At 48.7% G+C, this 25,317-nt stretch overlaps 9 protein-coding genes across 9 annotated transcripts; 3 read left to right on the top strand and 6 right to left on the bottom strand.

The window, feature by feature from the left end:
* Positions 1-157: 157 nt before the first annotated feature.
* N7519_002520 (alpha/beta fold hydrolase) lies at positions 158-1,682 on the bottom strand (the record flags this gene model as incomplete). Its single annotated transcript, XM_057289298.1, has 3 exons — positions 158-961; positions 1,009-1,487; positions 1,535-1,682. 3 exons carry the CDS (start codon positions 1,680-1,682, stop codon positions 158-160), a joined length of 1,431 nt encoding a protein of 476 aa, XP_057150500.1.
* Positions 1,683-2,098: 416 nt separating this feature from the next.
* Positions 2,099-3,957, bottom strand: N7519_002519 (putative capsule-associated protein CAP1; the record flags this gene model as incomplete). Its single annotated transcript, XM_057289297.1, has 2 exons — positions 2,099-2,150; positions 2,210-3,957. The coding sequence occupies 2 exons, from the start codon at positions 3,955-3,957 to the stop codon at positions 2,099-2,101; spliced, it is 1,800 nt and encodes a 599-aa protein (XP_057150499.1).
* Positions 3,958-4,786: 829 nt separating this feature from the next.
* Positions 4,787-5,637, bottom strand: N7519_002518 (ferric reductase-like transmembrane domain-containing protein; the record flags this gene model as incomplete). Its single annotated transcript, XM_057289296.1, has 2 exons — positions 4,787-5,328; positions 5,385-5,637. 2 exons carry the CDS (start codon positions 5,635-5,637, stop codon positions 4,787-4,789), a joined length of 795 nt encoding a protein of 264 aa, XP_057150498.1.
* A 518-nt stretch (positions 5,638-6,155) lies between these two features.
* N7519_002517 (protein phosphatase 2A structural subunit TPD3) lies at positions 6,156-8,400 on the bottom strand (the record flags this gene model as incomplete). Its single annotated transcript, XM_057289295.1, has 9 exons — positions 6,156-6,491; positions 6,535-6,872; positions 6,939-7,039; positions 7,088-7,232; positions 7,281-7,395; positions 7,448-7,936; positions 7,995-8,134; positions 8,182-8,287; positions 8,359-8,400. The coding sequence occupies 9 exons, from the start codon at positions 8,398-8,400 to the stop codon at positions 6,156-6,158; spliced, it is 1,812 nt and encodes a 603-aa protein (XP_057150497.1).
* Positions 8,401-9,022: 622 nt separating this feature from the next.
* On the top strand, positions 9,023-11,099 carry N7519_002516 (phenylalanine--tRNA ligase subunit beta; the record flags this gene model as incomplete). Its single annotated transcript, XM_057289294.1, has 7 exons — positions 9,023-9,075; positions 9,122-9,162; positions 9,211-9,230; positions 9,281-9,357; positions 9,414-9,537; positions 9,587-10,889; positions 10,936-11,099. 7 exons carry the CDS (start codon positions 9,023-9,025, stop codon positions 11,097-11,099), a joined length of 1,782 nt encoding a protein of 593 aa, XP_057150496.1.
* Positions 11,100-11,371: 272 nt separating this feature from the next.
* Positions 11,372-12,161, bottom strand: N7519_002515 (putative cysteine dioxygenase Cdo1; the record flags this gene model as incomplete). Its single annotated transcript, XM_057289293.1, has 4 exons — positions 11,372-11,502; positions 11,550-11,745; positions 11,794-11,865; positions 11,913-12,161. 4 exons carry the CDS (start codon positions 12,159-12,161, stop codon positions 11,372-11,374), a joined length of 648 nt encoding a protein of 215 aa, XP_057150495.1.
* Positions 12,162-12,638: 477 nt separating this feature from the next.
* N7519_002514 (GTP-binding protein RBG1) lies at positions 12,639-14,269 on the top strand. Its single transcript, XM_057289292.1, has 9 exons — positions 12,639-12,665; positions 12,729-12,792; positions 12,845-12,919; positions 12,970-13,006; positions 13,053-13,123; positions 13,170-13,507; positions 13,557-13,913; positions 13,960-14,080; positions 14,135-14,269. Exons 1-9 carry the CDS (start codon positions 12,645-12,647, stop codon positions 14,152-14,154), a joined length of 1,104 nt encoding a protein of 367 aa, XP_057150494.1. The 5' UTR covers positions 12,639-12,644; the 3' UTR covers positions 14,155-14,269.
* A 4,766-nt stretch (positions 14,270-19,035) lies between these two features.
* N7519_002513 (uncharacterized protein) lies at positions 19,036-20,752 on the top strand (the record flags this gene model as incomplete). The annotated part of the gene is made up of 5 exons (XM_057289291.1): positions 19,036-19,314; positions 19,364-19,481; positions 19,535-19,556; positions 19,611-19,896; positions 19,949-20,752. The coding sequence occupies 5 exons, from the start codon at positions 19,036-19,038 to the stop codon at positions 20,750-20,752; spliced, it is 1,509 nt and encodes a 502-aa protein (XP_057150493.1).
* Positions 20,753-21,647: 895 nt separating this feature from the next.
* Positions 21,648-25,090, bottom strand: N7519_002512 (PXA domain-containing protein; the record flags this gene model as incomplete). The annotated part of the gene is given in 5 exon segments (XM_057289290.1): positions 21,648-22,234; positions 22,255-22,592; positions 23,688-24,489; positions 24,579-24,856; positions 24,876-25,090. 5 exon segments carry the CDS (start codon positions 25,088-25,090, stop codon positions 21,648-21,650), a joined length of 2,220 nt encoding a protein of 739 aa, XP_057150492.1.
* Positions 25,091-25,317: the final 227 nt, after the last annotated feature.

Raw genomic sequence — 25,317 nt, 5'->3', positions numbered from 1 at the left:
ATTCTTGACTCTACAAAATATGCAAATCATCCCTCTCTAAATGGTCTAACATGGCCTAAGTGAAACATCATCTTCACCCTAACCACTTTAGGTCGGGTTGCTCCCCCCGCAATACGAAAACGTAGAATATCAAAGTTGTCCAACATATTGCCTATGTTTATCGTGAAAAAGTGACCTGGACATCAGGGTACGATTCAGTGATGACCGTCCCAATATCCCCCTCTTCGCCTTGAGCAGCCCATTCAACGGCCTTGATCAAAGCTGTACCGCTCTCACGTTCAACCGGAGTCCAATGTCCAGTACGGGGAAGCAGCATAATATGGGACCCATGCACCAAGTAATCACCCATCCCATCAAGGCAGATTCTCTGGTCAAGAGCAATATCATCCTTGCCCCAGAAAATGGTCGTGCTAGCTTTGAGAGTGCCAGGGGGACCTTCATCGAACAGTCCACCTCCGGTACTCGCCAGTCGCTTTCCAGATGAAATGCTGTGCAAGCTAGCAACCGTCTCAGCGGACTTGACCCAGCGCGCCGTCGCCGCCCGATCACGGTAATATCCCGCCATGTGCATGACATGTGCGAACGAGCGCTCGCTGAGACTGGCTGGATAAGTATTACCGCTGGGAGTTTTAGTATCTGATTCTGCGGCGGACGGGCCCATGGTACTGGCCATGGTATTGGCTATGTCGAGGGGGGTATATTCGTCCTTGTTGAACGAGGCGAGGTGGCATTTTTTCAAAAACGACTGGTGACCTCCGGATAGGAAGTAGCAGACAATTGGTGTTGGTAGCTGCATGGCAAAGATATAGCCGGATAGAACAAGTTGGCGGGCGAGAGGAATGAGGGTTCGGAGTGCTTGCATCAGCGGGACGCGGGCGTGCAGTGGTGAGCGCCAGGCGTTACCGAGCATTTTATTGGCCGAGAAGAGCAGACGGCGGATATTAGATTCAACCAATTTCATCTAAATCGTTAGTTGAGATAGGATATTCCACCGTTGTTCTAACATACTGATGGTCCATTGGACAGGATGAACCGATGCGCCAGCGACGGAGCTTCGGCAGCGAGACGCATGGACAAGACGCAACCCCAATCATGGGCGACAATTATGGTTCTCTTCTTGTTGCTTTCGTTACCCGAGTCCACGCCATACTGGGTCCGCAGAGTGACGATCAGCTCTGTCAATTTCTCCAAGACATTTGTTGCATTATATTCTTCCAGGATCTCTGTTCCTCCGTATCCGGGAAGGTCAATCGCAACGAGCGAAACGGCCTCTTGCAGACCGGGATCTCTGATAATGTGTCGCCAGATCGCCCAGCTGTCGGGGAATCCATGGATGAAAATGACCAATGGTTTATCGGACTTGATAGCTTCCGGTGTATTCGGGATATCGTTACTGACAAAGTGGAACTTGAATCCGCTCTGCAAGGTTAGAACGTGGTGAGAGAGACCTTCAAATTCTTTAGATAAATCCCACAGGCGGGCGCGAGCTAAAGAGTCAGCAAAGAACTTCCACTACGGTGGATACATAGCTCACCAAGCTGTAGGTCTCGTTTCTCGATTTCAGTGGGGCGTTTTAAGTATGTGCCTTTCGCCAAGGCAATTAGGCCATAAGAAACAACTGTCAGGAAGCCGTAGACATAGATGGCCGCGCCGACCAAGGCACGGGATAGCGATTTGCCCATATTGGAATTATTGTTGAAGGAGTGAGGAGTCAGCTTGTAATAAATCTACCTAGAGCTGGCCCCGGGGGGGCAAACGGAGCTCGGCCCACTCGTCCACGGGCAGCGTCACGCCTGAGTCAGCATATAAAACAACCGTGGACCTGGTGACAGCGGGTACCTACATGAGGTATGTAAGTGCGGAATACATCCATGGATAATTTAGATCATTTAGATAGTTAAGATACAAATTCAGGAATGCAATCATATTATACTGTAAATTGTAGTTGTAGGCAGTTTACAGCTTTTCTCAATGGCAGACCGAACGCCACCTCCACATGCACAAATATTATTGGTAGAAAACAGTCCGAGAGAAACGGGGTATTAACAGACAAAAAAAAAACAAAAAGCCATCATCTCGTCGAAAGAATATATACAGTTCAAAGAACGAATCCTAGTTGTTCACGGTTGTCGTCTACCAAGCGACCATACCTGGAAAAAAAAGGTGAGCAGGTTAGCAGGATTCCCTTGTAGAATGACGAGGTACTTACTCAAGGAGTAACCGGAAGAACCAAACCTCCAGATCTTCATTTCGTAGGGTCTGCTGTGCCCAGCGCTGGCCCTGGTTGGCGATTTGAAGAGCGGCCTTTTTGCCCTCTTCTTCGGAGGTAAAGTATCGCATGCTCTCAACGTACTCGTTGCCTTTCAAGCTGAGAGGGACGTAATGCACCCAGGGCTTCAGCCACTCGTCGTGCCATTCGCGGAAAATAGCGATCTTGTAGACAAAGCTGTTGCTATGCAAGAAAGCGTGGAATCGCCCGCTAAAAGCGTTGCCGTCGATGTCGACTGGGAACTTGTGCGCCCACGCATCCTGTTGCCCAGCCTGTTTGAACACTCCAAAGTATTCAGTCTGCGCATTGCAGTCATCCGGGTCGCACTGGCCGATGAGGGTGAACTTGACATCGAACGAATCACGGTGAGCGTCACGGTTGGTGACCTGGGAGACCCAGCTGTCCCCTTGGCGAGCGAGAACTTTGGTGGTGCCTAAGCCGTTGACATTATCGACAAATTGCTGTCGGTGTTGTCGGCGCCAGCCACCCGCACGCGAAAAACCGCCGGTTGTGGAGCCACGCCAGTACATTCGGTCGGACTTGGCCTCCCATGCATAGTCCTTTGCAGGATTGTAGGGGACCTTGTCGGCCCAGTACCAGGGACTCGGGTAAATGATGTCCTGGAAGCTGGAGATCTTGCTCTGCGAAAAAGACGGGAACAGATCGTGGACGACATCAAAGGCGTTGGGTCGATCAAAGAATCCGTATGTATAGCGGAGAGAGGGGGCATTGCAAATGTCAGAGGCCGCCGTGGTATTGTAGATGAAGCCGAGTTCGCCATACGCATAAGGATCAACGTCGTCGGAGGGGTTTTCGTCGAGTGAGCGCGCTGGGCTGTCAACCGGACAAGATACTCGGGAGTTTGTCCAGGTCGGTTGGTGTGCGAAGCGGTTGAAACGAGTGGTGCGCACCTCGTCGATGCGGTCGCCTTTGTTTAGGTCTGAAGCACGTGGGGACCACGCATTGGTCGGCTTTTTCTTGAATGCTGCTGGGATAGTAAAGTCCTTGGCTTTCTGTACCAATCGCTGGAGGTCTTCGCTAGGGAGGATCACGCGCGGCTCGTCGTGAGTGTTGAACACCAGGTCCATATCGGGCAGGTATTTTACAAAAGCTTCCATCATACCGGCAGTAGCGTCTCGCTGCCACTTGCGGTCGTCGCCCCCTCCATCCGTTAAGGACACCTTGCCGTCGCGAATTAGAACGCCGAGCACCGCATTGTCAAATCCAAGTGTCTCGCGTGCCCGTTCGCGGATCGTCTTAGGTTCCACACCCCAGAAAGGGAGGAGGGAGTGGTATATGGAGTCGAAATCATCAACGAGCTGTACATTTTTTGCCTGGGCAAACTCGAACCACTTGTCGAAAAATGGCGGCGGGTGCATATTATAGCGGCGCTTGTATTCACTCACGGCCTCGGCCAGGGTTTTCGATTGCCGTGACTGCGCATGATTGAAATCCTTTTGGGCATTTCCAATCAGACGCGTGATCGGGTGTTCCTTCTCGGGGAGGTATGTGTTCTGCCCCGCATGGAGCTGGGGGTGTTGTATCGGTTCGGGAGGAGGCAAATCTATGGGATGCTGCTCTGGGGGATTCGATGATCGTAGTAGTAGGAGAGAAAGACAGGCAAGAACGCCGATCGCAAGTAATACAATCAGCCGTTGGATGCGCATGCTGCCATTGGGGAGAGGCATGAAGAAGGAGAGAGAAGCCAAGTCTTAAGGAGGGTTTTCCATGAGTCTAGAATTGACCACGGACTATTCACCTCCAGGGCTGATCCGCCAAGCCTTTCTAACGTAATCGTCACAACCGATGTACTCTTACGAGGTTTAAAAGACACAAGGACTATCAATAATATTATAATATAGTCTTTTTATTTGTGTGGCCCCCAATTCTTGAAGGGGTCAATGTACTAGTATGTGGCGTTGCCCGGCTGCAGGGGACACCATAATCTATTCATATACGTGTCACCAGAAGTACTTTCAAATGTTGACATTGATGTACATTGTCCTACAGAAAATCAAGGATATTTGCAATATTGGTAAGTAGAAAGATATTTTTAAACCCATTGAAGCAGTAGTAGACCTTCCCATTCTCGAATATATATATATATATATCCCAAAGAGTTCATTTCATGTAAATATGAATGCAATATATATAGTCCGTACCCCTTGATCTCTCAACTCACTTTTTGTTGCTTCTCTCACAAGGGGAAGACAAAAAGGGGGTTAAATTTCATACATGTAGATCGATGTTCCCCCAGAAACCAAGATCTAACCCAGTACGTACTCCGTACAAAAACGAAATATCTCACAAATTGTTGTTTAATCGGACCTTTGGAGTAAATAAGCCATTGACACATGCTACTTTCCCCTATCAATGGGCCTCATGAATGTGTCATGCTACGGAGTACATAAACTTACCTAGGTATATATGACATCCCTAGGATCAATACTAAGATGCTGACCAATGGAACAGACTTTTAGAAAGGACCATCAGACATGGTATATTTCCCAGCCAACACTAACGTAGTGCCCAAGAGCACAGCCAATTAAGGACAGAAGCTGCTAGAGTCTGCAGAATGTACTGCTGCGCCTGCTTAACATGAAAGTATACCGCGACACACAATACTACCACCAAAGATACATGAGCAAAGTAAAACATCTTTCTGCGTTCTTGAAAGGTTCCCTGCACAAGCCAAGCCTGGAGCCCCTTCTGGGAAGCAGGCCGCACGAAGAGAACGAGCAGCACCGCCAAGAATACCGCGACGAGGCCACATTGAACGTCTAAGTCTTGGACTCGCTTATAGAGCAATATACCAAATTCAGGATGGCTGGATTGCACGAAGAACAGCGTATACAGCGCGGCGTGAACCAGCAGAAGAGAGACAACCGCCCGACCAAAGAGACGGTGGTACGGTGTCAACATTGGCTGAGGGATACCGGTCAGAAGAGACAGTACAGATGAGGCTGCCGGCTGAGAGACGTATGCCGGAGACATTAGAACCTGCAGTGGCAGTTGGGACAGGCCAACTCGACCCAGTGCTTTTGTCAAATGGAGATAGTCTAGTATCAATTGATGTTAGTTCGATCCTCAAACCCACCGGGTGACAAAGACATACCATCACCACTGTTCCATATCGAAAGGCTTAAAAGCCATAGTAGCCACAGCCCGCAGACAATATACTGTCGGGCCTTTCCAGAGACCAGGCCATTCCACCTAGTGGTTGATTTTGTTGCAAAGCGAAAAATTCGAATGGCGACAATGACCACAACAATTGACCATTGTGCATAACACCCTCGAAGATCAAGCAGCTCCTTGCGATGCAGCTTGTCATCTTCGGAGAGAGAAATGAAATGGTACGGCCACGACATGGCGACTGAAGAACAATATAAATGATGGTTTGTAGAATCACAAGTCGGCTGACCTGCCGGTGAGATGCAGCACGGTTCAAACAATCATGTTTAGAATGTTGATATTGGTCTCATAGGTTTATTTGATATGCTCCAGGGCAGTGAAAAGCAACTAGTCCAACCATGGATGGATGTACACCCTGGCCCGAGGCCCAGGTGCCCACGCTTTTTGCTGACAAATGAAAATCGCGATTGGCTCCACTCCAGGTCTCTCAGCTCCAGCATCCCAGGCTATATCTTAAAGCCCTTTTAAATCTACTGTCTCGTATGTTGTATGCATGTACTATACCATAGATAAGTTAGTATGTACGTGGGATTATATGCACCGAAGATCTTTACTTGCGCATTTCCTTTTGACTACCTATGGCTAAGCGCCATGTAAAACCTCTACATTAAAAACGCCTGAAAGAAAAGGACGCTTGGTTATTCTCTAACCCGACAGGATGCCTTGTTGTGTATTGGCTGAACAGGTGCATAGTTCAAGGAGATGTCTGCATCTCATCAGGATTGACACCAGCAGTTGTAGCAAAGTATCGGACATCCACATCGTCATCCTCCTGCAACTTCTCCAGGCTGGGCACAACCCTTGACTGAATCAACTCCAGGCTCTGAGGTGAGGGTGCGATAGACTCTTCGGACTTCTCCACCTCAACCAAGGTCTTATCGGCCGGCAGACGACGCAGCGTGGCGATAAGAACGGCGTAGGACTTGGCGACGTTGAAACGGATGTTGGGGATTTCATCCGTCACTAGGCGTTCCAGGATAGGGAGGAGAGAGTTCTCAATAATTTCGAGGTTGACAACAGGAGTAAGAGTCTGATAATTAGCACTGATCGATGTAGTAAGAGACGAAACTTACAGAAACAGCAAAGCACGTCGTCATGCGGTAAAGATAGTTAGGGTGTTGACCCATGGCCATCACCTTGGGAATGATAGAAGCTTTTGACCACTCCACACCGAAGACCTCTGTCAGTTTCTTCAAGTTTTCAGTGGCAGCCTCTCGGATGGAGAAGACAGTGTCTCCGAGCCAGCCCATGCAAAGATCGCTCAGCTGCTCGTCAAAGAACTCGACTCCAAGTTGACTGGCAAGGAGTGGAATATATTCAATGATAGCAAGGCGAACACGCCATTGCTTATCCTCGGCCAGTTGAACAATGGCGGGAAGAAGAGACTGGGAGAGAAGCTGGATACCAATGACTATAAATAAAAAGTTAGAGGGCATACATTAGGGGTAAAAAAAAAGAAGAATCAAGGAACGCTTACCTTTGTTAACTTGCTCGAGCTTCGAGATGATGTGCAGTCGGACGTCGGGGAATTCATCCTTAAGCATCTGGAGGAACATGGGGAGTAGGTGGGCAATAGTCCTGGACGGTCAGCATATGTTATTGCAAGCATATAGACAGGATACTTACTCTTCCTTGCCCAGGATAGGCGCGAGCCCGCTGATCTGAGTACCAAGAGAAGCCCGGACGTGCTGAGAGGGGTCAGAGACAAGGTCTTCAACACTAGTCATGATCTCATTGAGGAGAGTGTCGCGATCGATCAAATGGCAGAAGCCTGAATGTGTTAGTCAGGTATCAACTATACACCATTGGAGCATCATACCAGGAATTTGGCCAGCAATTGCGGTGCGGACCTCGGCCTCTGTGTCTTTGAGGAGCTTGACAAAGGCAGGCACCATGTCACGGGTGACAACCTCTTCGTGGACAGCTTTGGCAATCTGCATACATCAGTTTCGTCCAATATTTGGAAATTCGGCAAAGGGAATGTACCTTTTCATATCGATCGGCAACCATGTATCGGACTCTCCAGCTCTGATCCTCAAACAGATTCCGCAGCGATGTCAACAAGACGCCGTGGCTGGGTTGCTGTTCTTTGGGAATTTCCTCCGCAATTGCAATAAGAATGTCAACGGTAAGCAAACGAACGCTGTCCTGATCATCGCTCGCCAAGTATTGGAAGAGGGGAATTATTTCATCGATGACGACCTGGCTTTGCATTTCCTTGACAAACTTGGCAAGATTGTTGGCCGCCTGTCGCCGCACCATCGGGGTTTCGTCGTGTACCAAAGCTCCAAAGTGTTGTCGGAGGCTTTGTTGCAACGGGGTAGCCTTCTTGTATGGTGTGGAGTAAAGACCAGTCGCAGAGACCTTCGAGGTGAACCAGTCTGCCTTTGACAAGCGGAGGACGAGCGGGACAAAATACTCCTCAACTTGGCTCTCCGAGAGTTGCTCGCATACTTTGTTGAGAGATTCAACGGCCTGAAACGTCAGCATGCGCCTCAGAAACTTTCAGCTGGTGTGGTACCTTCTCCCTCACCAGCGGCTCCTCGATAGCCGCCAAATTCTCCAGCGGGGAGAGCAACACGTGCCCGTATTCCGGACCCCCGACATATTCTGTAAAATTGCCCAGCTCTTCGCTCAGCGCAGTTAAAACTTCGTCCTCATCCTCGACGGAATCTATCACTGTTAGACGGGAGTGCTAGTCGATTGAAGGCTGGACAAACCATCAAGAAATGGGATGAGCTCTTCCCGGGTTCGGTCGGGCCCTAGTGCGAGCGCGATCGTGGATAGACGGTGAATGGCATTGAGCCTGAGAAGAACATCGTCGTGCTAAAGAAATGTGAGCTCAATATTGTCTGCATGAGCAGAGAAAGACCTGCCTTCAACTCGTCAATGAGCACGGCGATGGGGTAGAGCTCATCGTTCTCGTTCTGGCCCTCCATAGTGGATTTGGGTATGTGTTAGGGAGACGCGAGGAGTCCCGCTTCTGAAAGGAAAGAGGGTGGTGTAGGGCCTGACAGCGATTCGGCAGAGTGTAGGAGGCAATGGGACGGCTGATAAGGATTAGTTCCGACTTCGCGAGACGGCAAGGGGATGGTGGTAGAGTGAGGGTGGGGTTTTGGGCCACATGGACACCTTCAGCAGAAGCATACCTCGACAACTGAAGAGTATCTTGTTCAACAGCGAATTAATAGATTTTGATTCAAGTTCGTAAAGAGAAAAGAAAAAAGCCCCCTTCGATGATGCAGTAACCGGAGGGCAGTCGAGCTTTGAGTGTTTATTGGTGTAAATTACATACTGGCGGTGTGCGCATAAACCTTTTAATATGGAGGGGAATTACTATACCAGTACCATCGTAACAAAAGAGGGGGGATCTGTGGCGGTGGTGGCTTGCGGGCAGAATTTCCACCAGCGCAAGAGTCATCCCAAGACTTTGTGCACCGATCACTACTTCCTGAATTTCTGTACGGACTTTCCATATATTCTGTCGGAGTCGCCTAATTGGGCTTCGGTCTGGTTCACCGGACATTTCGCTGATTGACACCAGAATTCGCAACCCCCACCATGCCCACCATCTCGGTCGACAAGGCCGCTCTTTTCCAAGAGTTGGGCCGAGAGTACGTCTCTAGGTCTTGTCGTTGAACCCTACTGACCTCGCTGCAGGTATACCACGGAGGAGTTTGATGAGCTGTGTTTCGAATTTGGTGAGTTGGCTCGGGAATTCCTTGCGGGGCATAACTGACTTTGAATAGGAATTGAGCTCGACGAAGATGTACATCCTCCGAAACCCCAATCATACATAACCAATGCTGATATTTTCAGACTACAAACTCAGACCGTCCTATCGTCGATGGAAAGCAAGAACCTCCGCAACTCAAGATCGAGATCCCCGCCAACCGGTATGCGTGACATCCGAAGAGAACAAATGGAAGAACGCAGACTAAGAAGAGATTAGATATGACTTGCTGTGCTTCGAGGGCATTGCGCTTATGTTGAACATCTTCCTGGGCCGGAATCCCCTGCCCGAGTACAAATTGACTCAGCCGGCACGGATGGAGCAGATCATTGTCAAGGAAGATGTCAGTACTTCAACACCTACTCTGGTCAGGGCCGCGCTGACCAAAACAGACCACGAAAATCAGACCCTACGTGGCTGGTGCTATTCTGCGGAACATCAAGTTCGACCAGGCTCGTTATGCGTCCTTCATTGCTCTCCAAGACAAGCTCCACCAGAACTTGGCCCGGCAACGAACTCTCGTATCAATCGGTACCCACGATTTGGACACCGTGAAGGGTCCCTTCACTTATGAGGCTCTCCCTCCCAAGGACATCAAATTTACGCCACTGAACCAGACTGAGGAGATGGATGGCGAGGAATTGATGAACTTCTACGAGAAGCACCAACAGTTGGGCAAGTACCTGCACATCATTCGTGACTCTCCAGTCTATCCAGTCATCTACGACTCCAACCGGACTGTTTGCTCTCTGCCACCCATTATCAACGGCGATCGCTCGAAGATCAGCCTGGACACCACCAATGTTTTGATTGAGGTCACAGCCCTCGATAAGACAAAGCTGGATATTGTGAGCAAGATGATGGTCACCATGTTCTCCCAATATACCTTGGAACCGTTCACTATCGAGCCTGTCGAGATTGTGTCTGAGCACAACAACGAGACTCGCGTCACTCCCGACATCGCTCCGCGCACCGCCCAGGCTGAAGTCTCGTACATCAACCAGTGCTGTGGCTTGAGCCTCAGCCCCGCCGAGATCTGTACTCTTCTCACAAAGATGGCCTTCCGCGCCAAGCCTTCGACGACTTCCCTAGACATCATCAACGTGGAAATTCCCCCAACCCGTGCCGATGTTCTTCACCAGTGTGATATCATGGAGGATGTGGCCATTGCCTACGGCTTCAACTCGCTGCCCCGTGCGTTCCCGAACATCTCCGGTACAGTCGCTCAACCTCTCCCCATCAACAAGCTTTCCGACATTGTTCGTGTGGAGACTGCCATGGCCGGTTGGTCAGAGGTATTGCCGTTGATCCTCTGTTCGCATGATGAGAACTTCGGCTGGCTGAACCGCAAGGATGACGGAAACACCGCTGTCAAGCTGGCCAACCCCAAGACCCTTGAGTTCCAGGTTGTCCGTACCAGCCTGCTCCCAGGTCTGCTCAAGACCATCCGTGAGAACAAGCATCACTCTGTTCCCATGAAGATATTCGAGGTCAGCGACGTTGCATTCAAGGATCTGTCTCTGGAGCGCAAGAGCCGTAATGAAAGACACTTTGCTGCCGCCTTTTACGGTAAGACTAGTGGATTCGAAGTTGTCCACGGTCTTCTTGATCGTGTCATGGCCATGCTTAAGACAGACTTCCTCGCCGAGGGCGAGACCCCCAAGGGTGACTCGTACTATATCAAGGAACTAGACGGTGTGTACCCACTCGAATCCGACTAAAACATTTGCTAACAGTATAGATCCCACCTACTTCCCCGGTCACGCTGCTTCCATCCACGTCCGTATTGGCGGCAAGGACAAGGTCATTGGCTCCTTCGGTATTTTGCACCCTACTGTGCTCGAGAAGTACGAGTTGAAGTACCCAGTCAGCAGTCTGGAGCTGAATGTCGAGGCTTTCATGTAGAGCAAATGCCTACATATTAGTGGCTGTTCTTCTGATTAGAGTTATGAGCAAAAGCCCAAAAAAATACATAAATACAAGAATATCACTGTGAAATGCATGAAAGAATATATAATTGAACATGAAGTACAAAAGGGGGTATCCAAAGGGAACAGTCTCAGCTACCAAAAGAGAGTCTCAAGCCTTATGCCCGGATAGCTCCCGCAGAGGTAGGCAAAGTACAAGGTGAAACACCCCCAACAATGTAGCGCTAATGATAAAGGGTATCAACAAGACTACTTCTGTCCATCATCAAGCCGCTGGCCTCGGAACGAATAATAGTTGGTCTGCTTAATATGCCTGGCCTTGCCAGTTCGTTCATCATAGATGCTGAATCCATGGATTGCGGCATTGGGTGGTGTGTAAACTGATTAATTAGCCTGGCTCCATTCACTTTTACAACAGACAACATACGATGGAGTGAGATAGCAAAGTTGTCCTGGTCCTGATTGGATATCCGATGCAGACCAAGCTTGTCAGACATGTAGGTGACCTGGTTTTCGCCGTAGGTTGTTCGCTTGGTGAGCTGTGGTGGTGAGCTTTGACCATTCTCGATCTGCTCTTGGTCGGGCCATGAGTATAGATCTTCTTGCAGTTTGCCTTTTAGGATCTATTCCAAATTAGCTTTTACCTAGCTGTCAAATCAAAGAAAATATACCTTCATCACGCAGTGTGCATTGGCATGGTCATGGATTGTACTCCCTTTCCCCGGGCTCCATACGAGAATCAGCTGAACGAGTCAGCTAAGCAATCGTTGAGGGGTGACAATTGCCATACCAAATTACTCTTGCCGTTTCCCTCATCAATCAGGTTCCTTGTGTATGTCCTACTCGCGTCACCCAACGCGAATGGAGCCCATTCGTCTGAATTCGAGATGTATTTCTCCATCAACCGTTGTATCTCCATGGGATCAACATCGCTAGAATCCAGACCCGAGCTTGGACCTAGCACAGAACTAAGGTCCTCCACGAGCTTCTCGAAGGCAGGTTTCTCGGTGATCGATTCGGACCCGTTGAGGAATGGCATGATGAATACGGGTTGTGCTGGGCGCGATTGGGATGAAGTCTATGTACTAAGAGAGCGGTATCGGAAGTTGGCCGAATGACGAAATCGAGAGTGTTTCCACGACAACAGAAGTGCAAGCTAGGATAGGGACTCACATAAGAGGTGTATTCCCATTATAAAACTTGAGACCAGGTAGAGTAATCCAATGTTCACGACCTCGGGAGTATGTAGTTACCCAAGAATTGGCCTTGATAGCGATAAGATGTGATGCCTCAGGCCGCCAATGACATACTTGCCCTCGTCGCCTTAGGCTCACACCCCGCCCTGACTAAAAACTGCGGTGCCACAATCCAAAAGATCCACGGGTCGCGAAGAGCATTTCTCCTTCAAAACTTGTCGCTCAACTTCCTGGTTCTTAGCGAGGGACACATCTTAAGCCCCTTGGTATAGGAATCTCAATCGTCTCTTCTATTGATTTTTTGATTGCTGGGTCAAACCGCCAAAATGTCGACTACTATTGAAAAGGTGAGTGCGGTCAAGATTTTTGAGCATAGCACCAAACGGGTTACTAACAATGTTTTCGTACAGATCAAGGAGATCGAGTCTGAGATGGCTCGGACTCAAAAGAACAAGAACACCTCGTATCATTTGGGTACGCGCATACCGACGATTTTTCACCGATGACGTCTTCTGACAACACGCAGGACAACTGAAGGCGAAGCTTGCTAAGCTCAAGCGTGAACTTCTGACCCCAACTGGAGGCGGTGGTGGAGGTGGATGTGAGTACTCCAGACCCTGGACACTCTGCTAGGTGCTAACTTGAGATTAGCTGGCTTCGATGTTGCGCGTACTGGTGTAGCCAGTGTGTAAGTTACCCGAAAAGATCGCAATCGCATACGCTTACAAGTGCAGTGGCTTCATTGGTTTCCCTTCCGTCGGCAAGAGTACACTGATGAATAAACTGACTGGCCAACATTCAGAAGGTTCGTTCAGACCTCCCCGACAAGCGATTTCTCTAACACCGTCTAGCCGCGGCCTACGAGTTCACAACCCTCACAACTGTCCCCGGTCAAGTGATGTACAATGGCGCCAAGATTCAGATTCTCGATCTTCCAGGTATTATCGAAGGTGCCAAAGATGGCAAGGGTCGTGGTCGACAGGTTATTGCGGTGGCCAAGACTTGCAACCTCATTTTCATCGTCCTAGATGTGAACAAGCCATTGGTTGACAAGCGAGTCATCGAAAACGAATTGGAGGGCTTTGGCATTCGCATCAATAAGAAGCCTCCCAACATTGTGTTCAAGAAGAAGGACAAGGGTGGTATCGCCATCACAGCCACTCAGCCATTGACTCATATCGACCACGACGTAAGATCGATTTCCCACATAGTCTCTGATGAGTACTAACATATCCTAGGAAATCAAAGCTGTAATGGGCGAGTATAAGATTTCGTCAGCCGATATCTCCATCCGATGTGACGCCACCATTGACGACCTGATTGATGTTCTGGAAGCCAGGAGCCGCAGCTACATCCCCGTCATTTATGCGCTGAACAAGATCGATGCTATTTCCATCCAAGAGTTGGATTTGCTGTACCGGATTCCAGACGCCTGCCCAATTAGCTCGGAGCATGGATGGAATATCGACGAGCTGCTGGAGATGATGTGGAAAAAGCTCAAGCTGCGCAGAATCTACACGAAACCCAAGGGCAGAGCGCCCGACTACACAGCACCTGTTGTGCTGCGTTCTTACGCATGCACAGTCGAAAATTTCGTAAGCATTCGTCCTCACCCTTTTAAGAATCATACTAACGAAACAGTGTGACGCTATTCACCGCACAATCAAGGATGATTTCAAGCACGCTATTGTGTATGGTCGCTCAGTGAAGCACCAGCCGCAGCGAGTCGGTCTTTCACATGAGCTTGCCGATGAAGATATCGGTAATTATACCAAAAAGAAAAACGAACATGAATTTCGAAGCTGACCAGCTATAGTGTCGATCGTCAAGCGGTAAAGGATTTATGTCAACTCCTTGACCCTCATAGCCCGAAGCGGCGAGATGATCCAAGCGCTGGGGTGGTCTGTGCCAGCATGTCTTTGCGCCTCCGCGATCTGACAGTTTCTGGGACATCCGTAAGACGCCGGATCCGAGCGTAGTTGGATAGACTCGTTCACGGCAACATAATTAGAGGGAAAGTCATCTACTTTTTGACATCAGGATCAGCACAGTGCTGATCTCTGGTGTCAAGGTATTGAGTTGATTCGATGAACTCGAGTTAGGCTTCGGTTACACAAGCCCAGGGGCATGCACGAGGCTAATACCTAGCCATGATATTCTTGGCAGCTTCGGTTGGCCCTCGAAGGGACCAGTCCATATTGTTATGATTACCTTTTTCTTTTTTTTTCAGGTTCTTTGTCTAGCGCAAAAGTTCAGATATTTTATGGCATTCTTTATGTCTTGAAAATAAAACCCATTATAAATGAACGGTCTGCTACAACATATTCCAAGGAGAAAGCCACAAATTGCCATTCCCATATAAAAGAATTTCCATGTCAGACCAATCAGCCCCCCCCGGTCGAGTCGTATTATCTTGACGCAGCATCATGCGACTCCTTATCGTCTTGTACATAACAGACCCTATGCACAGATCCGAGGACGCCTGCATGGACAATTTATTTCGATGACGTTCCGATTGGCATGTTCCCCTTGCCATTACTTCCCGTCCTGCATAGTATGTATCCTTGCCAGTGGTTCTGACAGAACTGTTTATAGGATTTTCGCCTGTTGATTTCTTTGTTCGCATTGCTTTTTCTCTCCCAAATCCTTTTTTTTTTTACTTTCGAGGCTGACGAGTCAGGCCACAAAAGGCCTAGGCCTCACTGTTTGCTAACGCCGATCCCAATATTTCTCTCCGTAGCTGTCAGCTCGAAAGCTCCGGGAAAAAAAAGGATCGAACTCGATAGCTTCGACGGAAGAGCCGGAAAGGTAATTATGGTATGCATACGGAGTACCTCCATACTCCATAATCTGGCGCAAAGAAGGGCCGCGACTCAACGCATTGACCTACTGCTAATAGCTTAACGATGATCATAACGGGGTCGCGTATACTCGAAAACCACGAGAGCTTCGGGTTGTAACCATTGCATGTTTAATAGACACGGCACTGCTAGTCTGGCTTCCGATAGGTCCAGGGGAGTATATTACCTCGTGAATGATAGGGGAGGATTAAAATGGATCTGTCAACTGACTAGCACGTTTTTTTCTTTCTCAACCTCTTAGGTCCTAATCTCTTGGCTTCTTTGCTGCAACTACTTCCCGAAATTTTGAGGGAAAAAAGTACAGATCTGCGCAGGATTGACATGCAAACTAGCAAAAAGTTTTCAACCAAACAGAAAAAAGCAAAAAGTGAGGCAAGGTACAAATGGATTTTAAGAAAAACAAGCGGTGAATGAGAGAGATATTGGTCGAATTGCGAACGTTTATCTGATCTCCCATCCACTCTGTACTATACATGGTATTACATTCTGCCCAATGGGGAGTTCTTATAGTCTACATACTGAGTCTGGTACGCTACTGAGTAGTTCTCATGAACCTCTGCGGAGACACAAAACAGTTCTAGTGAGGTGGAGTATCCGCAAATCGTCGATTTAGTGAAAACGAGAAAGGGGACTGTTCGCGATCTGGTCTGTTCTCAGATGCAAGATCGGTATTTATTTCTTGTATGATACTTAATACTTACTTGGTAACCTCTTCATCAGGTGACTGTGAGGGCACCGATCGCCATACCTAGGTATCCTATAACGGAGCACTTTTTTACTCTAGAGGATCCATCGGTCATCCCCGTCGCATTGCATTGCATAAGCCACGCTCTTCCCCAGAGTAAGCATTCTTACTCTGTTTTTCTTACTCTGTAGTCTTTTGTGGTGCATGGAGTACGAAGTATAAAAAGTATAAATACTGGTTCGTTTTAGTAACATATACGGAGTACGGAGTATATACTCCCCATACCATTAATTTTCTCGAGACGATTCTACTAACTATGCACAATTCGACTTCCCGGAGATACCTCGGACAGGATTAGAATTGCAGGTCAATCGGTACCTGAGTCGAGTAACACTAACCCTTGTTACCCTACAGTTGTGTACCCAAGGGATATCAGGAAATTTCTCCCCGGAGCTTGAAAATGACAGCCAAGAATGACGGACCAAACTGAAAGAAGCAAATATACGAATTAACCCGGCAATTTCAATCTTGACCGGTCTAGACTTGTTCCTGCCCCTTCTCCAAAAAATAGTGGGAACAGTGAAAAGCAACGTGCCCTAAAAAGATGGGAAATCTCCAATGGCGTCAACCCAAGACCTACCCCGAATTTCCCCCTTAGAAAACCCATTAATTACTATAGTGAGCGCGATTTCCGTTAAATTAAAAACTGTGCTAAAATTAAAATCTTTTAAATTTCGTCACGTATTTCTTTCGTTTCCCTCTATTTAATTGGTGCAAGGTAAAAAAATCTGACGGCAGCAAGCATAATGATTGGTACTGCGACTAAATCAGCGGAGATGGACTGTCAAACATACATACCTAAGGTATATGGAGTACCAATTGAAGCTCTCTAGTCCACGGGTCCACGGGATTGATTTGTCAGACCTCTCGAATACCTTTGTTTTTGCTTTTGATCTTTTGATGTCTTTCAGAGATATTCCATCCCGGCAGATCTCGAGAAAAAGTGTGTGTAATAAAGCAGGCGGATTTCACATTCATCTTCCTCGTGGTTGAGTCGAACAAGCGGGGCCTTGGATATTTGGGTAGTATGACTATGTTGTATAGAGGTCCAAAAGAGAATATCCGTACAGAGTATAGCAGAGAGTATTATATGTTGTAGAAGCCCGTCCTACGGTCTTCTGCTAGTACTACCTTGACAGCCAACCAACACTCCGTACCTATCCATTACTCTACACTCTATATCTGTTCTCTCTCTGCCTTTAATTGCCCTTCAACATGCAAGATGCAAAGAAATGGTGAAGGTTCCCGGGCCGGAGGGGACCGTAGTGGGTCGTAGTGGAGAAAGACGAGGGATCTTAGCGCCAAAACCGCATCGTAATGGAAGTTCCCCCTCTTTCCAAGATGCCTTTTACACCCTGTGATAGGGCAACTCTCCAACCTACTGTTCGGCCCTTGTATTGGATGGACGAGGTCGTATCAACCGCAGGGCAACGGAGACGGCAGATTCGTCCACCCAAAGATCGTCCCGCTGCTCCTCATTTGCTCAGTTTTAGCCGTGTCATCTCTCATGGATGTCTGATGCGGTTCATATTCTGAACCCAGGTTAGGATCCGCCTTCCTACATTAATATCGCCCCAATCTGGTAATATTCCCTTATATGGTCTCTGTTCAATCCAATATATTCCGTAGGGGTTTGCTTCTCTTCCTCTCTCTCTCGGTCCCCTCTGTTCTGTCTTATGATTTGTGTTCACTAGAGACTAAGACCCCTCGGACCGGTTTCTTCACCTCCACAACGTGGACCGTGCCCCGACATACATCCTATGGGGGCAGGAATTTGAATGTTGAGTCTCTGATTCAACAGTTTGCTTTTTGGCCAAAATAGAGACTATGTCCAATGGAGACTCTTTCCACGGTAGGATAGTCGATAGTCTGTCTGCCGCTATCCTCGTCTCGGTCCACCCTGATCGCCGTCCTCGCCTGCGATGTGCATGAATGTCATGCGGGCTTTAGGTTCAGCGGTTTATCGATCCGCTACCCGGCTCTGAGCAAATCAAGCTACAAACTGGGCTACGCTTTGAACGAACCCCGTTCTTCTCCGGATGATCAACCCTGATTTTTGACGCAAGTTTCTTGAAAGGGACCCTCAGCCTCGTCAAAGCGAGACAAACAGTCACCGTCAAGGGCTAGGCATTATCAAACATTCGTCAAGGTTTCGAGTGGAAATACTGAACGGTCACGCTGTTGCACCCTATTTTCCAACATTAACCCTAGGTTACCGATATTAGACGCCATGTTGGACCTATATTGAATAGCTACCATGCTCCTCTGTATATTGCCAGTATACAACATACTCGTACTGTCGAGTCTGCCATCCTGGTTGGAAGATCATACGGGAGAATGCAAAGAAGGGGGGAAAAAGAAGACAAAAATCCCAAAAAATCCCCCCAAAAAAAACAAGAATAAACCGCGTTAGCCCTGAGACCGAAGATTTCCATACGTTTACACTGTAATACGCAAAACGAATTGAGCCTGACGAGAGATGCAACCCCTGCCGCAATATATCGCACGACCAACCAACCAGACGCCGTTCCCCCCTCTATTTACAGGGATGATTTTGAAATTGCGCAAAATCAAAATTGAGATATTATTCTTATAATTTATTATAATTCATTTTTGTTTTTCATTTTCGAATGGATTTTTTTTTTCACTGTATTAGCCAATAACCGTCCAGTTCGGCTGGATAGCTCTCGGGGGAACGCTATCATGGATTTCTCCGGACGGTCTTTCTCGTGCCAGTTGCAATCGATATACACAGTTCTGTCAAATCCACGCGATACTGATCGTCCTAGCCCTCATTTTCCTTTTAACCCCATTGCCTTACCCGCATGCTCTCTTACCTTCTTGCATATCATATACTTTATACACTTCCCACCTTCAACTTCCCAGGTAGTTTATAGAGCTACTAGGGACATTACTCTCTCGGTAATTTTATACAGGTCTACGGAAGCAGTGGAACATGCATCAGCTTTTATTGTCTCACCCTTAGATTGTCTCATTGTTCCCGGGATTTCTTTTGTCTCTCTTTCTTTGATTTCTTCTCGAAGCCGATCACAAAAAAAAACCCCCACCAAAAAAAAGCCCTATCTCCATTGTGCTTGTGATCCATTGTCCATGGAGGAACCCACCATGGAAACGGAGCCTCATTCTGGGCCAGAGGGTGAATTCCCACATTCGCCATGGGTGGAAATAGGCACATTTACTTCACCTCAGCACTCTCCTCCCATGCCCGAATATAGTGGGTTTGACTACGGCCCATCGCAGCTCATGGCTGTGGACTCATATGGCATGTCAATTCCCCCGCCCTACGCCTCCATGCCGCTACCCATGCCTTCGCATTCCTGGCCCAGCATGCTCGCGACACACTCTCCGTTTGCTGCGTCTGGGTTACCTGTTTGTACCACCCCGACGTCGGTGTCGCCTTCAGCCCCCATGCCTCCAGTGCGAAAGACGTCGACTGGAGGGTCTCACACCGCGCAGAACACTTACTGACGACGATCGTCGGCAAATGTGTATATATCACGAGGAAAACAAGACTGCTAAGCAGACTGATATTGGAGGTAAGCATTCTCTCTTTACCTGTGTTGAGGGACTAGGCTGACTTTATGTGCAGCATTGTTCGGAGTTGAGAGAAGGTATCATTGCAACTTCATCGTTTTTTTATTTGAATTCAATCTAACATCTAATAGCACTGTTTCCAAGGTCCTCCGCCAGAAGGAAAAGTACCTAAACCCCAAAGATGGGAGTCGGTCTCCCATCAAACGGCCCAAGGGTAGAGTCCCTGATATTGAGAAAGCTCTATCCAACTGGGCACGGAACTATCAGCGCCAAGGATATCCCCTGAGCGATGAGATGATCAAAGAGAAAGCTCTGTTCTTCGCCAGCACTTGCGGCTGCCCTGAAGGCAAGGAAAAGGTCTGCACCGCAGCCTGGCTAGAAAAGTTCAAACACAAGAACAATCTTCTCGGCGCAAAGGTGCGCAGAGGATCTACCCGAAATTCGCAGCGGATCAAACAGCCCAACCCAGCTCAATACAGACTTTGGATCTGCTCTTCAAAGTCCCACCGGACCCTCGCCCACATCTCCCATTGATGGCTTCGGATCTCCATTGTCTCCAACGAGCCAAGAAGGAATCAAGCGGGACATGGCTGAACTACCGGATCTGACAGGGGGATACCAACACGGGTATTCCAAGAGCACAACCTCACTCGACACTTCCTCGGCGGGTATGGTCAGCCCAACATCCACTTTAGTCTCCGACAGCCCTTTCACACCAACAAGCCAATCCCGTCTCCCAGCCGCCAACAGCAACAACCGCCCGCGCAGCCAGACTTTCCCTTCCGTCCCCATCGATCCAACCCTCCTATCAGCCGACCAAGCCACAGGCCCGCATCCCCAAAAGCGCGAACTCCAGGAATCTCTTTCGGTCTCCACCCTACAATCCCCACTAGAAATGGACGATCCCAAGCCCGCCATGTGCCCGGTCCACCAGACAAACGTCATCAAGCGCAATCGCAGCAACCCAGAGATCACGACAAAGTCCATGCCGCCGCCATCAAAGTCTACTACGATCTCGCCCATCAGTTCTCCGGGATCACCGACCCAGGACGAGGCTCGTCGCGCTCTGGAACTCGTCATCAACTACTTTGACCATCAACCCTCTGGCTTGGCTGCGCAGGAGTACATGACAATCGGGAAGCTCATGGAGAGGCTTGAGCTTGCCAAGAGTCAGGCTGGGTTTCTGTTGGGTGGCTTGCCGCGCATTGATGAGCATGAGGATGTTCCCATCCCACGTGTGACAAAGAAGAGGAGCATCCACAACTTGGGATGAGCCTTGAACAAGTTGCGGTTTGCATATCTCCCTTCCCCTTTTTATGAATTTATTTCCCCCCCTCTTGCTTTTTCTCATTGTTGGTTCTATCTCTTGAAGCATTCCCTTTCCCCAACGTTATCTGCTTTACTTATGACTCGTGATTCGTGATTCCCCCTTCTCTTCTTCCTTTCCTTTATCGGTGGTTCATTTGTTATTCTGTTCTTTCTTTTGGTATCATCTGTACGAACCTTTCTCTTGTATCCATTTCCTGTCTTCTTCAGCCAGCAATGGCAACGAGATATAAAACCTGGGCAACCAAACAAAAAACATACACATATCCAGAGGGCGACCTCTACTTTTCTTTGCAATTCTTGGGGTTACGGATTTGGGGAATAGGACCCTGGGGTTCCTAGTCTGGACGAGGTGGATGCATATGGAATAATGGGCACATGGCAATATGATATATGAATTTGGGATCATCCTTGGACATGGACTTGGGAGTTTTGCCGCTTGCCTTCTTCTTCGGGTTTTTTTCTTCTTTTTTTTATTTTTCACTTGCCTTTTTTCTTTGGCTGTTAGTTTGCTATTTGCTATATCCCCTGTTCTCTTTTTCCTCTTTGCATTCTGTTTCCTTGAAACCCCTCTCTCTTGTACTGCATCTCTTTCTTACGCTCTTTCCATATTAATTCTTTTCCCCTTTCTTCTTAAATCTGGGCCGCTCACGCGGAAAGAACATAATTTCATGGGGTTCGTCTATGTATGAACCATGTCAGATTAATTTTGCCTATTATATCCCCCCGATCCTTCTACAATCACACTATTTTTAGGTTCGGACCTTATGCTAGTCATAAGTAAGGCATATCTCATTAATTAAGTCTGGTGATAAAAAAAAAAGCTGCAACTAATATGTAGTCTATACAAATGCAGGCGGCACTGATGCCACCCCACGATCTTCCAGTAAATCCTCAACACTGCGCTCAGCCATTTCGGGGAGCACCTTGGCCAACACTGTCTCGATAATACTCCAGACTAGATGTTTATTGCAGTATTCATCTGCAAAAAGGTCTAGAAAATCATCTTCGATTGTCTCCAGGAGATGTCGTTCCTCGCAATCAATCCCCGCAGACGGATCATCGTCTGTGCGCAGCCGCTCAGCGGCAAGGTGACCACAAGCAACTGGACAGGGGTCCGAAGGCAAAGGCGAATTCGACGGCGCCAGATTTTCCTTCCCCTCCTGAAAAGATCCAAGGTGCGCCCTGGGGGAAGGGGGTGGGGATGTGACGAGAGAGGCCGAACTGTTGGAGCTGCAGGTACCGTCACGATTGTAGGGCGGAGGCGCCGACAAAGGAACACCAAGGAAAGTTCGTACGACGGAGCGCGGGATCACAGCCAGGAGACTAGCTGCACATCGTCGCTTGATAGCGGCGATCTCCGTGCTAGATGGGCTGTTGCTTTTTACTGGTTCGGCCGGGTCATTTAACTCTGATGTTGGGACATCGGCTGCAACGGTAGAAAGTGACGATGGGCGGCCTGAGGTGGCTGTTGAGGCACCCCCTCCAGTATTGCCGCTGTTGCTGCTGTTCCCGGATTATTAGGTTTACTAATGACATCGGTATCAGCGCCCCTGACTGCTTCCGCAATAGCAGTATTAGGTGAGACCGTGGGTGCGAGAGCTTTCTGACTGGGCCTCGGGGTCTGCACAGACTGCAGAGCCGAGGTCGGAGCTTCAATATGCCCGGCCGCTATCTGAGGTATTGGACGGGTATTGGCTGGGAACAAAGCGGTCCTCGTTGCAAGAAGAAGGTTGGGCAACAAAGTGGGGGTCAGCACGTACTCCTCAATGGTTTCCCGGAGGAATCTGTGGGAGTTAGCAAAGGTCTCAAATCATGACGTCGGAGCAATTGGGCAAGTCTCCAAAAAGGCAGAAAAAAAAAAAGCGAAGCGATAATCTCGACTGTGGAGCTTTCCGGGACGTTGTGCCTTTTTTCCCCTTTTTTTTCTTGCATATTTTAGTTAAGAAAAAGTCCAAGTTGTCCATCAAATGAGAATTGAGCGTATAGAGTGGGGGTGAGGCGGAGCAAGATCGGCTTAGGCAGAGGAGCTTGGGCCATTGGGATATCATTTCTCTCTCAGAACCCCCTCTTCAGGTAACATCGCCTACTCCGTACTCCGTACCTGGAGAGGCTTCATGCACGAACCTCGGTCAGATTACGAATTCCAATCCTTCCTGGCTGGAATTTCGCTCATTGGACCGAAACCAGTAATTCACGGTTTCTTTTTCGTCCAAAAGAGGTATGGCCCAGCCCACTTCCAATGGATCGGCATTTTCTTTTCTTTTTTCCTTTCTTTTGCTCGTGCACGATTCTTGCCGAGAGTGCGATCACCGTCCAGATGTGGCCATAATTCCTTTTTCTTTTTCTTTTTTTGGCAAAAACCCTTCGAAAGTTGGCACATGTTGGAAATCTTAAGATTTGCAACAGAAAAAAAGTGGACGAGCGGCACGGAAAGGGCCGGGCCCTGGCGCTATCACACACAAGGACTTCTCTCAAAGAAAACCAGAGGGCATCCGGCAACGGTCACCCCTGCTTGACAGAAAATCAAGGTCGCTCGGACCGATTTGAAGGCAACCAATCTGATGCCAGAACAGCACAGTAAGCCTGACGGTAATGACCGTACAGTAAGAAGACGTAAGGTCGTAAGATGACCGTAATCCGACAGGCTCCCAGGGTTACAGAGTCAAGTGACCGACGCAGCATGCGAGCAAGTCGCTTCATGTCCCACCTTGACTCGCACAAGTGACACTTGACCCGTAGATCGTGTTTCGGAGATCGTACCGTTGCTCCACAGTCATTGATTTCAAGGCCTGAGCCCCTCGAGAAGGAGGGTTGGGGCGTTGAGGGGTTGCAGAGAAGCAGAACTCCGGAGATAAAAGAAAAACTATTAGAAAACTCACCTATCAAAGATTCCGTCCGTAGCACCGACCCTTCCTGGGCCTGCCAAAATAAGGTGTTGGAATAGGGAGAGCAACCCACTCAGCCATGGCATTCTCCATGAGATTCCTAGAATCTGCGAAACCATGGAATAGATCCGGTAGTCGAGAACTGGGCGCCTACTTGTGATGACATCTGACGACTCCATCCCATCTCTTTTCTGGTTGATGGGTGAGGCAAGTGAAACACCGGCACCGTGTGAAGGGCCTGGATCCGATGCGACACGAAATAACCCCGTCGCAATGAAACGCAGGACAACGTAACCAAGATAAATCCACTGTAGAAGGTTCCATATCCAAGCCGTGCCTGAGAACGTCGATGGCCGGTCTGGCAGCTCATCATCGGCTGAAAGCAAACCAAATTTCTCTAATCGGTTGATTTGAGGGTTCGGGGATTTTGTGTCATCTTGCGTTTGACGACGTCCCACTTGAGCGGCGAGTTTGCCTATATTTTCCCAAATGAACCATCCTTCGCATGCCCTGCCACTAATTTGGTTTCCCAGGATCAGATCTGCTATAACATCAACCACCAGCGCTCGGAGACTGCTATTCTCGAGGTCTTCCGTTGGAAGAAGAACTGCTAGAACACCGTTGGCTAGTAGTCGTCGATACACCGCTTCGTTCTCTATCTGCTCGGCGATCGTATCTGGATCCCCTAGATCAGGTACTGGAGAAAGACCGGGGTGTGGATTTAGCTCATGATAGAGCGTACGGTACGACGTCGGTAGACCAGAAAGATGTGACTGTTGCCTGGCTAGTCTGTACGCTGGAAGATCATATAGTTAGCAATGTTTCCCCCATCGCGGAACCACCATGGATCCCGACAAGAAGAACTTTAAAATGGTCAAGTCTCACAGAGTACATGTGCTTCCACCAGGCCAGGAATCTCGTCCAGGACCAGTTGTGCAACGTCGATTTGGCGCAGCCTCTGCTCAAGTGCACGCGTGCAATGCGCAATTACTTGTAGAACTTCATTCACAAGAGCCTGATCCGGGGTAATCCTCGAGTACCACGAATAAACAAATTCTTTTATTATAATGGCGAGAAGGGCATAGAGTTGACGATCAACGTCATTGGAGCTCGTGAGGGGAGGTAACAGCTCTTCCGGAGGCTGTGGGGAAGATGCTCCATGGCTGCTTGTCTGGGGGGCACAGGACGCGTCGGATCAGGGCAATAGTGGCCTTGTCACTAATAGAGTCCGGATCATCCTTACCAGAATCTCTTTGTGCGCGGAGTCGAGAGGAAGGACGCGAAGGAGATTGAAGCGTCGTCGGGGAAGGCAGCGCGGTGGATCTGGAGCTGGAGGTTGTCGGCCCAGCCTTGAGATGGGATATCGGCTGAAGGCCGGAGCGGAGCGGATCATTCATTTCATCTCATAGGCGTTTAGAGTTGGTTCAATAGCTACCAAGGAACAAAGCGTTCTCTGTTAAAAGCAAGACAGTTAACTTTGGAGTTGATGATCTGTACCTGGCCCAAATGGGACTCTAGGGCTTAGGGCTTTACGATAAGCCTTATCGCCATCCATTGATGCGGGGATCTGTTTATATCCGGCCAGATGTACTTAAGTGCCCAAGTGGCCCCTTGATTCTCAATT

This window comes from Penicillium mononematosum, assembly GCF_028829835.1.
Source record: "Penicillium mononematosum strain IBT 11891 chromosome Unknown utg000002l:1.0-8112719.0:1.0-8118358.0, whole genome shotgun sequence".
NCBI lineage: Eukaryota > Fungi > Ascomycota > Eurotiomycetes > Eurotiales > Aspergillaceae > Penicillium > Penicillium mononematosum.
This window is presented reverse-complemented; position numbering and strand designations above follow the sequence as displayed.

What these genes read in the sequence shown, in the direction of transcription:
- N7519_002514 (XM_057289292.1), top strand. Translation starts at nt 12,645, where the DNA reads ATGTCGACTACTATTGAAAAG. An exon ending in AGGCGGTGGTGGAGGTGGAT is followed by an intron (nt 12,920 to 12,969) that starts GTGAGTACTCCA and finishes ACTTGAGATTAG; the next exon opens with CTGGCTTCGATGTTGCGCGT. An exon ending in TGACTCATATCGACCACGAC is followed by an intron (nt 13,508 to 13,556) that starts GTAAGATCGATT and finishes AACATATCCTAG; the next exon opens with GAAATCAAAGCTGTAATGGG.